The sequence below is a fragment of the Gopherus evgoodei genome, chromosome 5 (assembly GCF_007399415.2).
Source record: "Gopherus evgoodei ecotype Sinaloan lineage chromosome 5, rGopEvg1_v1.p, whole genome shotgun sequence".
Classification (NCBI taxonomy): domain Eukaryota; kingdom Metazoa; phylum Chordata; order Testudines; family Testudinidae; genus Gopherus; species Gopherus evgoodei.
In genome coordinates, this window is record NC_044326.1 from 21,978,961 (window position 1) to 21,993,251 (window position 14,291).

At 45.1% G+C, this 14,291-nt stretch overlaps 1 protein-coding gene across 1 annotated transcript; it reads left to right on the forward strand.

Annotated features, from left to right (window-relative positions):
• Positions 1–12,488: 12,488 nt before the first annotated feature.
• On the forward strand, positions 12,489–14,088 carry ADRA2C (adrenoceptor alpha 2C). The gene has a single exon (XM_030563932.1). It carries the CDS (start codon positions 12,702–12,704, stop codon positions 14,010–14,012), a length of 1,311 nt encoding a protein of 436 aa, XP_030419792.1. The 5' UTR covers positions 12,489–12,701; the 3' UTR covers positions 14,013–14,088.
• The last annotated feature ends 203 nt before the right edge of the window (positions 14,089–14,291 follow it).

The following is a 14,291-nucleotide window of genomic DNA, read 5'->3' on the forward strand; positions in this document are numbered from 1 at the left end:
CACTGCAGGAGCCCCACAGGGGGGACACTGGGACGCAGCCTGGGCAGGTATGCCCCCCCGGCTTCCTACTCACTGCGCACGGGTTCTGCAGCTCCCGGAAGTGTGAGCTGCTGCTGCTCCTCCCGCAGCTCCCTCCCTCCGACTGCCTCAGCACTCCACGTGGAGTTTTGCCTCCATGTGGAGCCAGCGTCTGACCAGCATGGGCATGGTAAGGGGAGTCCCAGGGGGGGCAGCCAGGGAGCAGGGGAAGGATTGGATGGATCGGGGTTTCAAACATTTTAAAAAATTTGTTTACTTTACATACAACAATAGTTTATAGACTTATAGAGAGAGACCTTCCAAAAATGTTAAATTGTATTACTGGCACGGGAAACCTTAAATTAGAGTGAATAAATGAAGACTCGGCACACTGCTTCTGAAAGGTTGCCGACCCCTCTGTTAGACTCTAGTATTATTCTAACGGGTGATGCCATTTAAGAAACCTCAAATGTAGTTTGCTGCTATAAGGCTCTGTCACACCTGTTTGGCAATGACCCATGGCAGGGCAGTGTGGCACTCCACCACCTTAGTGAGACCTGCAGGTAGAATTCATCCTCAAGGCATCAGAATTCCTGCCAGAGATCTCCAGCTTGCAGGATGAGTGCACCCTTCAGGGTGAGCAGCACACTACCACATACGTGCCCTGCCAGCTTCGCTGACTATTACAGAGGTGGAGTCATGGTCCTGCCTCCTCCCTGCACCCACAGCCTGTTTTGAGGGAGGAGCCAGGGGATGGGGGGAGGGCTGAAGTTGCACTCAGCTATTGTGCAGGAGCATGACAGGGGACTTCTTGTGCCTTTTACCCCCTCCCCTCCCTTGCATAGAAGACTACTGGAGCATTCAGGCACAATATGGCCCTTACAGTTGAAAGGATTTTTGTTGTTGTTGTTTGTTCTTCAAAGTACAGTACATCATGTGCCATCTTAGCAAACTGTCTATGTCTGTTTGGAAGGACACACTGGGATTTATTCTTCTGCCACTTACTCAAATGTAAATCAGGAGGAACTCCACCGAAGTCAAGCAATATAAACTGGTGTTAAACAGATGTAAGTGATTACATATATACCCAGGCCTATTATCTATACAGAAAGGCAGTATAAGCTTAATTAATGCCTAGCACTGGATATTATTGCATTTACATTTTCAAAATTAAGCAAGTCTTATGATGGTGCAGAATAATCTGTTTTCATTGCCTGTAATTCATACGCTGCGATATATGCAACATTCCTAATTAATATTAAATCCCATATTGTATTCAGTGCACTTTAAATCCCACATTTAATTCAATGCCCCAGATGGAATAGCAAAATGATGCCAATCTTCAAGTTTTCAATAATTTGATTGTAGATTTGTCTTCTTTATGGGGCAGAATAAGCCATGTGGTAGAAGGAGGAGAAACGGACTTCTTAGGCAGGTTATAGCTAGGCTGAACAGCAGAGTGTGCATTGCAGGAGTGATGACAGTCTGCTCAGGGCTTTTGCCCAAAACCCTCTGACTTAAATAAAAGCTAAAATATCAGCCTGTGAGTGAATGTTCTGGTGGTTGCTGACTGAGTTTGTCTTGAGTATCTGTGAACAGAATTAAGCTGGAAAAATTATCCAGACACACAACCCATAGGGGCTTAAATGTCAGGAAGCCAGGAAATGGTCATTGAACAAGGGGGAATGGTTTCAGGCAGTTTGTCAAAGAAACTGGTTATGACATTGCTTTACATTACAGTATTTTGACTGAAACACCACAAGTGCAACATTTCCCTGCTCTCTTCTTTAAAACCATAGATCCCTCTCAGATTTCAATTGCGTGCACAATTTAATTCTTTTTTTAAATTAGTTTTTTCTTCGAGACAGATTGGCTGACGCTGACTGACTGATGTACAGAGAGGAAGGTCTTAATGGGTCTCTTCTGCAAGGACTGGACATAACTGCAAGTTGTGCATTCCCATGGGAACACTGTCTAGCCAACAATGCTGCCAGCCACCCATTCCAAAAAAGGCAGAGATGGTGAGAGAGGAAGGGTAGCCACATCTCTTGAGACCCTCTGCATGGGCTAGGAGTAACAGTGGACACACACACGACACAGTGCTTCCTAGAGCTCCTGCTGTGCTTTCACTGTGAACTAAATAGCCTGCTTCAGAAGAACACTCTTCAGCACATTTAGCTGATGAAATGTCTGGCTCCTTATTGTACAATTTTTGGGTTCTGGCCAAAAAGTTTTCTGGTTTTGGCAGCTGTTGCCTGAAATTTTGGTGGTTTTAGTAGTTCTCAGCTGAAAATTTCAATTTTTGACCAAAACAAATTTTTCTGTGGAAGAAACCTCTTTCTGACCAACTTTAGATAAAACCAGTGGGACTTTGCATGATCTTAAAATTAAATGTGCTTTCTGAACCAGAGCCCTAATGAACTGAAAGCAGTGGCAGCTTTAACTGGGGTCCATGGGTCCCATTGCAGAAAGCCCCCATATCAGGTTTATCCCAGCCATCTCTCTGTCATGATAGCCAGGCAGGGGGGCCACATTTGAGTGAGTGGCACTCTGATTGCATCCAGCAAGTCACCACGCCCAGAGTGGGGAGCCAGGCACAGCACCTTGCTGTGGGGTGGACTGTAGGGTTGGCTCACTCTCCAAGCCGCACCCCCCAGGCTCTCCCCTCTCCTCCAGGTGTTGTGGCAGAGGCTGCTGCTGCCAGTGGTTGGTGCCAACCTTGGTAGGGCGAGCAGAAGGAGGCACGGTGCGCCCACTGATTTAGGACACCTCATCCACCCCGGCTGAAAGAAAAATAAAAACATTATAAGCCATTTTCATTTTCACTGGAGGCTGACTTTACAAAAGCACTCAGTTCCAATTTAAACACCAAATTAAATGGTGAATTTTTCAAAAGAGCTCAACAAATCTAGTTATAATTGTCACAATGGGAGCAGCAGGGGGCTGAGCACTTTTGAAAATCTGCCCCCAAATGCAGGTGCTGAACACCTGAAAGTCTGACCCTGAGGTCTTTAGAAAATCTGGCCATTAATGCTTATATCATGCTCCAGAGTCACACACTCACTCAAACCTATGTTCACATTTAAAAATGCCTGGAATACCTCACAATGTAACTGCATAAATCCAGGACAGGCTACTCATTCTTTGCCTTTTATCCCATTTTGTTATCCCAGCTTCTCTCTTTAACCACTTAACCACGGAATTTCCAGCTCATCCATTCAATTGGATCTCGGTTTTCTGTAGAATATTTATAACACAAATCATGTCTCTTGCCAGCGTAAGTACAGAATGCATCGTCAGCAGATGAACACATAGACTTTAAGGTCAGAAGGGACCATTATGATCATCTAGTCTGACCTCCTGCACAATGCAGGCCACAGAATCTTACCCTGCTTGTACAACTGGCGAGTCTGCATTATTTTCAATATTGACGTTGAGCCTACTTTTAAAGATTAAAGAGAATTTCCAGATGTTTAGTAAATCAGGTTACCCTATCATCCTTTTTGTTTATCTAGGGGTGTTTCCCAGTCACAAAGGGCCGTTAGGTCAATGGGAGTTGAAAGCCTATCTGCCCTTTGAACTCTTCCCCTTATTTATTAGAAAAGAGACGTATCCCTTTCTACAACGATAATAACATTGTGGTTTAAGGGGGCAGGAGGATCTTATTTTTTTAAATAGAAATAACTTTGTTGAACATTCGGTTTACTTGGAAGATGCCTATGAAAAGAAAGAAAGAACTAGCTCAGCAGAGAGTTCTTCCAAGTTCTTCTAGCTCTCATACAAACATGGCAAGAGTGTGTGCATGTGTGTTCAACTATAAATGCTACAAAGAGCACAACTAGTGGCACTAGTTTTCATGCAGCCTAAGGCTACGTCTTCACTACCCGCCGTATCGGCAGGTAGCAATCGATTGCTCGGGGATCGATATATCGAGTCTCATCTAGACGCGATATATCGATCCCCAAAAGCGCTTATATCAATTCCGGAACTCCACTAATCTGAACGGAGTTGTGGAGTCAACATGCGGAGCAGCGGACATCGATCCTGTGCCGTCAGGATGGTGAGTAATTCGATATTAGATACTTCGACTTCAGCTACATTATTCACGTAGCTGAAGTTGCATATCTGAGATCGATTTTCCCCTGTAGTGTAGACCAGCCGTTACAGAAGACTAAGGACATGACCCAAAGACCACTGAGGTCAGGGAGAGTCTTTATGTTCTATGGAAGGGGTTCTCAGACTGGGGGTCACAAGGTTATTACATGGGGGGTCGTGAGCTGTCAGCCTCCACCCCCAAACCCTGCTTTGCCTCCAGCATTTATAATAGTGTTAAATTAAAAAAAAAGTGTTTTTAGTTTATGGGGGGGGTTGCACTCATAGGTTTGTTGTGTGAAAGAGGTCACCAATACAAATGTTTGAGAAACACTGTTCTACGGGGAGATTCTTCAAACAGGCACCTAAGTCCAGATCTGGGAGGTAGGCACCTAAATACATCTGAGAATCTGGGCCTGAACTCCAAGTAACTTTTAATTGGAGTTGGATGCCTCACTGCTATTTGTGCCTTTCCAAATCTCCCTTAGATGTTTAGGATTAGCTCTCATTATCCCCCCAGTGAAGTTGACAGAGCTCTCTGAAGCGGAATCATTTTTGGCCCCTGTACTCTAGAGAGCTTTCCCATTTGTGCATTCATAGGCTGGGGGTATATTGCTAATTATATATAGTGGGTCACATTGGGATCTCATGTATACTAATGAAAATCCAGAGTCACTCCACCAGCTTCAATGAAGTTAGACTGGGATGAGACCGGCGTAACAAAAATAAGAACATGGACTATTGTGTTTGTACTACGTTACTGTTGGTGACTCTCACTCGCTGTACAGGACTATAACATTATATGATTCATATCAGGGTTGGATAACAGATTTCAGAGATTTTTATTTCACAGATTTAAAGGCCAGAAGGGACCATTATGATCATCTACTCTGGCCTCCTGCATAAACACAACATAGAATTTGGCCCCGTAATTTCTGGAGGATGGGGGAAATGAGTTCTAGAGTCAATGACCCTTCCCTGAAAGCACCATATTGTCAGTCCCCTTCCATTTAAACCAAGACGTTATTACTTTGTGTACCTCAACTGATTCCAACTGTCACCATATTTGGCAGTGACAGAGATGAACTCTAAGTTATCATATGCAGTCAACCATTGCCAATCATATACATGCAATCCAATCACTTAAACATTCTTATGCCAACAAAGCGTTATAAAAAATCAACATCCACTTCTATAAAAAGACAACTTTAAAGACACAGTATCAGGGCAAAGGTGAACTCAAAGGTAGGTTTTGTGAAATTATATATTTACCTAATTTAAGATGAATAAAAACCTAAAAAAAACCCATATCCAGTTGAAGCATTTAAAAAACAAATTAAACATTCCTATGCAGTACTGACAACCCAAATATTGCGGTGTTGTGGCTGTGCTGGTCCCAGGATGTTGGATAGACAAGGTGCATGAGGTACTATAAAAGCTGCTTTTACCAAATATGGACACTCCACCAGATAAGTAGATTACATCACAGAATGGGCCACCCAAATACCTCAAGAGAACGTGCTTCAATACAGAAATAAAACCCGCTCTGACCGCACATCACTAGTTGTCACCTTCCACCCCATACTGGAACCCACGTGGGATATCATTAAACAATTACAACCCATACTAAATGGAGACTGCATCCTGAAATAAATCTTTCCTGAACCCCTTCTTCTGGCCTTCAAACAACACCCACCCCCCACAACTTCACCTAATCAAGCTCATCATCAGAAGCAAGCTCCCCACATGCCAGGACACATCAACTCAAAGCAGCATCAGACACTGCCAGAACACCTGCAAAACCTGCAGACATATCGCCACTGCTACAATGATCTACATCCACCACCCACGGGTCCTACAGATGCCTATCACAACACGTAGTGTACACCACCCAGTATACTAAATGCCCTGATAGAAACTATGTGGGTGAAAGCACACAACCACTGGGCTCGTGAATGAACTCACAAAGGAAAATGATAAAAGACTAGAACATCTTATTGCCTGTGGTGAACACTTTTCACAAAGCAATCACTCTATATCTGATCTCTCAGTCCTCATCCTCAAAGGAAACCTGCACAACACTTTCAAAAGGTGAACCTGGGAGCTTAAATTCATAACTTTGCTAGACATTTCAAATCATGGACTGAATAGAGACACTGGATTTATGGCTTATTACAACAATCTGTCCAAATCCGAATCAACCATGGCAGATGCAGACATCTAACACACAAACGGAAAATCAAGGACTCCCCCAGCATGTGAGTATGGTTCCCCATGACAGGCTTTTGAATACCTACTACCCAATTTATAAATATGAAGGAGGCATTACTGCAGTCAATTCTGCTAGTCCTGATGCAACCATTTGATTTGATCAGCTTCAGGTGAAATTGTAGTTGCTGCTCTACACCAGCCATAAGAAAGAATACAACAATCTGTAAACCACGAATAACCTCCCTACAAATGCTGTCTCCCCTTCCTTTCCTCCTTATGACTGACAGGGTGTTAATGAACCACTTCATCCTGACTGGTCACTTGAGATATGTGTTAATTATGTATGCTAAACTCTCTGTTCCACCTTATATTTAGCTGTGACGCTCTGAGTTACTTTCCTAGACCCGAAGAAGAATTCTGTGTAAGCTTTAAAGCTTGTCTCTTTCACCATCAGAAGTTGGTCCAATAACCAATATTACCTCACCCACCTTGTCTCTCTAAAACCCACATATGACACTTTGGGTTAGTGCCTGGGGACCTGAAAGTCAAATTTATGAGACTGACTATAAATAAAAATGACATGGTTTCATCTGAGGTACGTTGTCCCAGCCATGAGAAAAAAAAGTATCTGTACAACATAAATAACAAAACGTAAACTGGAGTTTTAAAATTCCTTCAGTTTTAATAATTGAAGGTGTTGTTTATAACCTAAGCTGAGAATTTGTTATATAAAAGTGCATGTTTTTTAATCTCACAGTGTCCCTATAGCAACAGGAGGTAACATGGTCTTGTTGTTAAGGCATTATACTGGGAGTGAGGAGTTTTGGAGTCTGGTCTTGGTTCAGCTACAGCCTTCTTGTGTGACTCTGGGCAAGTCATTTAATGGGTTCCATGTCTGTAACATGGAGAAAATAATTTCTATCTTTCATCCTTTGTCTGTTTACTCTAGTTAAATTGCAGGTACTTCAGAGCAGGATTTATGTATTTATACATTGCATAAAGTAATAGGACCTTGACCCCCTGAAAGGAGACTTCAGGTATTACTGTAATATAAATAATAATAAATATCAAGCTGAAGTTTGAATGACAGGCCATGCAATTTATCAAAGAGCAAAAATAGGGTCTGATTCTTCAATCCTTACTCATGAGAGCAGTCCTTATTCACACTAGCCTTGTTGATTTCCATAGGACTCCTCCTATGAGTAAAGACCCATGGGCCCATGTATAGAAACTGAAGGAGACAATACTTTGCCCCCATTTTATAGAGTAAGACTTGCAGTCACACTTTACTCTCATGATACTGCTGCTGTATATGATCTAAGAGACAACTCGCATTGGGAATGGTTCTCCTGGGAATAGCACTGTGAGGTTCACGTTGTTTTTAAAAAGCCTCTTGTCTGAATGTTTATAGATTAAGCAGAGACAGGGTTAGCCTATGGCTACACTATAGCTTAAGTCGACATACATTATGTCTCTCAGGGGTGTGAATTAGCCATGTCCCCCTGAACAATGTAACTTATGTAGGCTTAAGCGTTAATGTGGACAGTGCTATGCTGGCAGGAGAGCTTCTCTCGCTGACGTTGCTACTACCACTCACTGAGGATGGAGTAAGTAAGCTGATGGGAGAGCTCTTTCCTGTCATTTTAGTGTGGCTACACTAGAGAGCTTGCAGCTGCCCCGCTGTAAGCTCTCAAGAGTATTCATAGCCTTAGATCAAAAACCTGAATCCATGAGAACAGGGAATTAAAATGGGAACCTTGAAACTTACTTGCAGCAGTGCCAATGGGACCCTTAATATAATCCCTAAGGGTCTGAATTTTTCAGAGGTGCTGGGCACCCAGTGCTTTTGCTGACCTCCTATTTAGGGAGCATGACTGTTTTGAAAATCAGACCTTAAAGGCTCCTTCCTACTAGATGTTGATTGCTCCTGTGAGGTGCTAGGTAGAGCAGAGGGATAAGCTGTTTTTCCATCCTGTGAACATTTTCAATATGTCAAAAAAATTTCCCACCTTGAATGGAACAAACTCAAAATTGTGAAAATATTTGTGAACCAAAAATCTGGAAAAAATAATTGGCCCAGGTCAGTCGAAATACTTTGATAATTCCAAAGTGTTTTATTTCAATGTTGAACATTTAAATGATTTACTATAATTAGCTTTAATTTGGAAACAAAAAGTCATTTTCAACAGGAAAACAGAATTTTCCATTTTGAAAATGCCCAAATAAAATGATTTGACATTTCAAAACTTGTTTCAAAAAGCAAAAAATTGTCAAAACCAGCTCATATCTGCAAACAATTTTGGTTACACGAATCAGCATTTTCTGACAAAAAGCGGTTCACTGGAAAAGTCCCAATCAGCTTTAGTGCTGAACACCTTCCATCCCATCTGAAACCTGAGTGTTGCACTGTGGTAAGCACGTTGGTAAATTACACACTTTCCAGGACTGAATCATAAATATGTATAGCCCTAATCCAGCAAGGTGCTTAAGCACATGCTTAAAATTAAGCATGAAAAGTTCCAATTGAAATTAGTCCGTCTATTCAATGTGATTTGTGCTTAAGTACTTTGATGAAGCAGGGGCATAATGTTGTATTTGTTGTGTTTTCTTGATTAGTTTTGTTCTTTTAGATGTGTTTTCATTCTCTTCAGATGAAATGAAAGAAACAAATTGGCTTCAACCTGTTTTATAATCCTCTCAATATTTCTTGGCTTGATGGTCCCAAAATATGATAAAGTTATACTTTAAGCATGAATCAATGATTTTACTTTTCATTCATTTTCTGATAACTTTCAGTTCTCCTGAGTGCTAGACTAGTCCCCTAACGACCAGACCATCCTTTCTTAGCTACAGATATATTGAAATCTATCAAAGATTTCAAACAGGCCCAAACAGATTAGGAGGAAAATAACAAAGTCAACAGCACCTCGTAGTATCTTTACTGCTCGTCTGCAAGTTCTCCGTACATGAGTAGGTTTGTACTGTTTATTGAACTTAGGTATGTATTCATCCAGCTGGCTTGCCTTATTTATATAATTAGTCCCACTGAAGTCCACAAGACTACCTTTCTGAGCGGGATGAGAAGGAGTTGAAGATTTGGGGTGGGTAAATATGGCTCTGAAGATCTGACATTAATTGGTACTTTTGAGATTTGGCTTTGAAGAGCACTGCCAAGGGCTGACTCGTGGAGTTACTGAAATACCTGGTAAGTCCTAGAGTGTCTCCTTCCAGGTAACAACTGAGGCACATTGGTTTGGCACTGGGGAATCTGGCACTCTTGATACTGCAATTCTTTAGAGGATGTTGTGACGTTGCACTCTATATGATTTTATAAAAATATGCTAACGTAACTGGAATATGCTACATACAAAAGGTCTCTTGTAAGGTATCATTTCAAAGCTTAGAATCTACTGAGTGTAATCATCCTATTTGTATAAATGCACCACTCTTGTATCTGAAACTAGAAATATGAAATATAACTTTGAGGGCCTATTGTAATTATGCAAAGTGTGGGCCATTAATGGTTTGAGAACTGGCCTAAACCCAGGGTTGTGAGTTCAGTCTTTGAGGGGGCCACCTAGGGATCTGGGGCAAAATCAGTACTTGGTCCTGCTAGTGAAAGCAGGGGGCTGGGCTCAATGACCTTTCAGGGTCCCTTCCAGTTCTGTGAGATAGGTATAAACAGGTATATCTCTATATTTGCCCTTACAACACTGGTTCTGTGCCAAAGTCAGCTGAGTTAGACCAAAAAAATCTGATCATGGCATTTAAATTTCCCTAGACATTGACATTTATTTTTTCCTGCCTCAGTATGTGGGGTTAGACTGGATGACCTCTTGTGGTCCCTGCCAGCACTCCATTACTATGCTCTAAGAGCCTTAAATTTGACAACATCTGTTTAAAAAGATATTCAGCATTTCCCTAATTTTCACAAGGCAAAAATTATTATATAGCATATATTTGTTTTGCATTTTTTAAAGTTGTAATATGGGGATGATATTAGCACTTAATCAAGCAATAGCCTGTCTGATCATTGTTGACTCAATCCTTTATAAAATAACTAAGCTATGTTCAATAAAAGCCGCTCTTGTTAGCAACAAACACATCCTTACTGTTTAAATATTCCAATGTGTCTTTGGTGCTCATGAGCGTGCAGGATTAATAAAGAAGCTACAAGGGGCAAACACACTACTGGCTGGTAATACACAAACATCTCCATACAGCTCTGTCAACACAAGCTTAGCCTTAAAGGCCACATATTGCTCTGAATTCAGAGCCCCCACTAACACTAATGGGATTAGACACTGAATTCCAAGGCCAGCTCACCTGAAAGCAATGGGCTAACTGTGTGAGCAAAATTATATTATTATTATTAAAGCACTGGCAATTTCACTGCTTCACTAAAGCACACAGCAATTTCAATTACTAAAGCACTGGTTTTCAGCACTGAGAGAGAGAGAGTCTGCCCCAAGAACTTGTACTCTAAAAGACAGACTCAGAGAAGACAGGATGTTCAGAAAAGGAAGTAACATATTTGTTGCTGTTGTGCTTATGTTTTTAGCTCATGTCTTGTGGACAGGTGCAAAGGTCTGTGTTCTGAGTGAGGAAAACAGCTCAACATTCCCTGTTATAGCCTTCAGCTTGTCCACAAGAAATGAACACAAGGGAACATCACATTCTGAACCTGGTACTCAGATACCGGAGAATAATAATAGTCTCCTGCCAGGGAGTTCTTCCAGAGAGCAAGACTTATTTCCTGAATTTAAAAAGCCCTTTCAGATCATTAAGAGCCCAATACTGCTACCATCAAAATCAGATGGAGTTTTGCGTTAAATAGGAAGACCAGGCTCTAGAAGAATATTACCCTTAATTCCACCTATACAGGGAAGCATTCTTTCCTATGCGATCAATATTTTTCTACACGCAGAATTAAACAAACAAAAAAACCCAGAGTTGGTTGCCCATAACCTCATGTCTATGAGGTTCCGTTGCATCCCAGAATCCGATCTATTTATTTCAAGCTGGTCTGCGGATCTAAACGCAAACACGGTGCACTTTTAAAGATCAGTTATAAACCATCTTTCCAATGAATTCCAGCTAGAGTGCAGAGGGAGTGGGAGACTTTGTTGTTGTTTTTTTTGGGGGGGGGAGGAAGTAGCATGCTAGATGCACAAGGCTTAAAACGAAATCCCGATAAAGAAAGAAATCCAACCCCCCTCTGCAAGGTCCTACAAACTACCAGCGCCTTTCATGTTACTCACATAACACACAGCTGGGACACAAAATGCTGCTGTGTTCCGCTTCACCGCCCTAGGCTTTCTACCACGAGCTTCTGTGGGATGGGCATGGTCAGAGCGACCTCTAGCGGGCTCGGCATTTACCTGCCCGTTCACACGGCAGTGTGCGAGGCGCGATCAGACGGCCAGAGTTAGCGCTGTGATAATAAAGGACAATAGCTGCGAGGGCTGATTCCGAATCGGCGCCAGGAGCCCGCGGCCGGCCGAGCAGACAGAGTGACGAGCAGACAGTGGCGCCAATGCTGGGTGCAAAGTGAATCGGAAGTATAGGGAGGGAGGGACCCAAACAAAAACCAACCCAAGGCGGGTCCGCGCTAACTAGATGGAGGGGCCGCTGGATCGCAGCCGCGTGTCGCCCTCCGCCCGCAGCACGGGGCGGGTTTGCGGTGCCTAGACGGGACAAGGGAGCCGAGGGGGGCGCGGTGCCACCCGGCTGGGGGGGCTGCAGCCCGCAGCAGCGAGCGAGGGGCGGGTGCCGGGTTCAGGCAGCGGCTGCTGCGGGGCTGGGACGGAGCATGCTCAGATCGCTCGGGCAGGCAGCTGATGGGGAGCCGCATGTGAGATTACAGCGGAGCGAGCGGGCAGCTGCTACTTCGCGCCGAGCTCGCTCCGGCGCGGGGCGAAGGGAGGAGGCGCTGCCTAATGGGATTGCAGCCGCCGCCTGGGAGCTCTCGGTGCAAGGGGGCAGCGAGCCAGGGGCGCTCTCCTGACCCGGGTGAGCGGCGCGGAGAGGGGTTACCTGCACCCCTGGGCGCCTCCGGACCTCCGCTGTCCCCGGCAGGATTACAGGAGCGGGGGGAAGGCAGAGTCCGCCCGGTGCCGGCAGTTCCTGGGCTCGGCCATGTGCCTGGGTACTTAGCAAGAAGGAAAGCCTGCAACGGGGGGTGGGGGCGGGATATTTTGTTGGGGGAGAGGGAGACGGAGGGGAGCCCCACTCTCCAGCTCGCTGTGTGACAGAAGGAAGCAGCCTCCTCTCCACCGGTGGGGATGAAGGCACCAACTTGGAGAAGCAGCCCCAGTGGCTTGGTCTCTGGGGCTGGGAGGTTGACTCCCATGGCTGTGTAGGATCCTCCCACTACCACTATGGATCTGCTGGTGCTGATGAACATCAGTGCTGGCACCCCCAATGGATCCCTTGCCTTCCCCTCCTCTTCCTCCTCGCCCCTACAGCAGCCTCCCTCTCACTACTCCCCTGGGGCTGTGGCCAGTTTGGCAGCCGTGGTGAGTTTCCTGATCGTCTTCACCATCGTGGGCAACGTGCTGGTGGTGATCGCAGTGCTGACCAGCAAGGCGCTGCGAGCTCCACAGAACCTCTTCCTGGTGTCCCTGGCCAGCGCTGACATTCTGGTGGCCACCTTGGTCATGCCTTTCTCCTTGGCCAACGAGATCATGGACTACTGGTACTTCGGCAAAGCATGGTGCAACATTTACCTGGCGCTGGATGTGCTGTTCTGTACTTCTTCCATTGTGCACCTGTGCGCCATCAGCCTGGACAGGTATTGGTCTGTCACCCAGGCGGTGGAGTACAACCTCAAACGGACTCCACGGAGGATCAAGGGGATCATCCTCACTGTCTGGCTCATCTCAGCTGTTATTTCCTTCCCCCCCTTGATCTCCGTGTACCGAGATCCCGAGGGGGACCTCTTCCCCCTGTGCAAACTCAATGATGAAACCTGGTACATCCTCTCTTCCTGCATTGGCTCCTTCTTCGCCCCCTGCCTGATCATGGTGCTGGTCTATGTCCGCATCTACCGGGTGGCCAAGCTGAGGACCAGGACCCTTTCTGAGAAGCGCACAGTGCCCGAGGGCTCTTCCCTGTCTGAGAATGGGCTGAGCCGGGCCCATCGGGGCTGCATGTCACTGAGGATGCAGCCAGGGGAGAATGGACATTACTCGGTTCACCAGTGGCGCAAAGCCTCAGAGCTGGAGGACATTGAGCTGGAGGAGAGCAGCACCTCAGAGAGCAGGCGGAGGCGGAGCCGGGATGATCATCCCCACAAAAGCAGTAAGAGCCAGTCCTTCTCATACTCCTACTCCTCCAAGCGCTCCAGCAATCGCTCCAGGGATCTCTTCTCCTCTCATCGCCGCAGGAAGAGGAGCAGCGTCTGCCGTAAGAAGGTCACCCAGGCCCGGGAGAAACGCTTCACTTTTGTGCTGGCTGTGGTCATGGGGGTCTTTGTAGTGTGCTGGTTCCCCTTCTTCTTCAGCTATAGCCTCTATGGCATCTGCCGGAAGGCATGTGAGGTCCCTGAGACTCTTTTCAAGTTCTTCTTCTGGATCGGGTATTGCAATAGTTCCCTCAACCCGGTCATCTACACAATCTTCAACCAGGACTTCCGCAGGTCTTTCAAACACATCCTCTTCAAGAAGAAGAAGAAGAATTTTCTGCACTGAACTGGAGTGGACAGGAGAGGGGCCCAAGTGCTGGAGTAGAGTAGTGAAGAAGTGGGGGATGTGGGTAAGGGGATGAGTTCACTGACTGTGGAGTGGAGTGGGGGTGGGGGAACCAGTGTTTGAGTTAAGAGGGATAAATTACAGAGGGAAGGGGAGATGAATTTGCATTTTGACCTTGGAGGGGAGGAGGGGAAACATAAAGAAGAGGGTGGGACATTATGTTTTGGGCATGATGACGACTGTAAAGGTCTCTGAGGTCTAGAGGCCAAGCAAAGATGG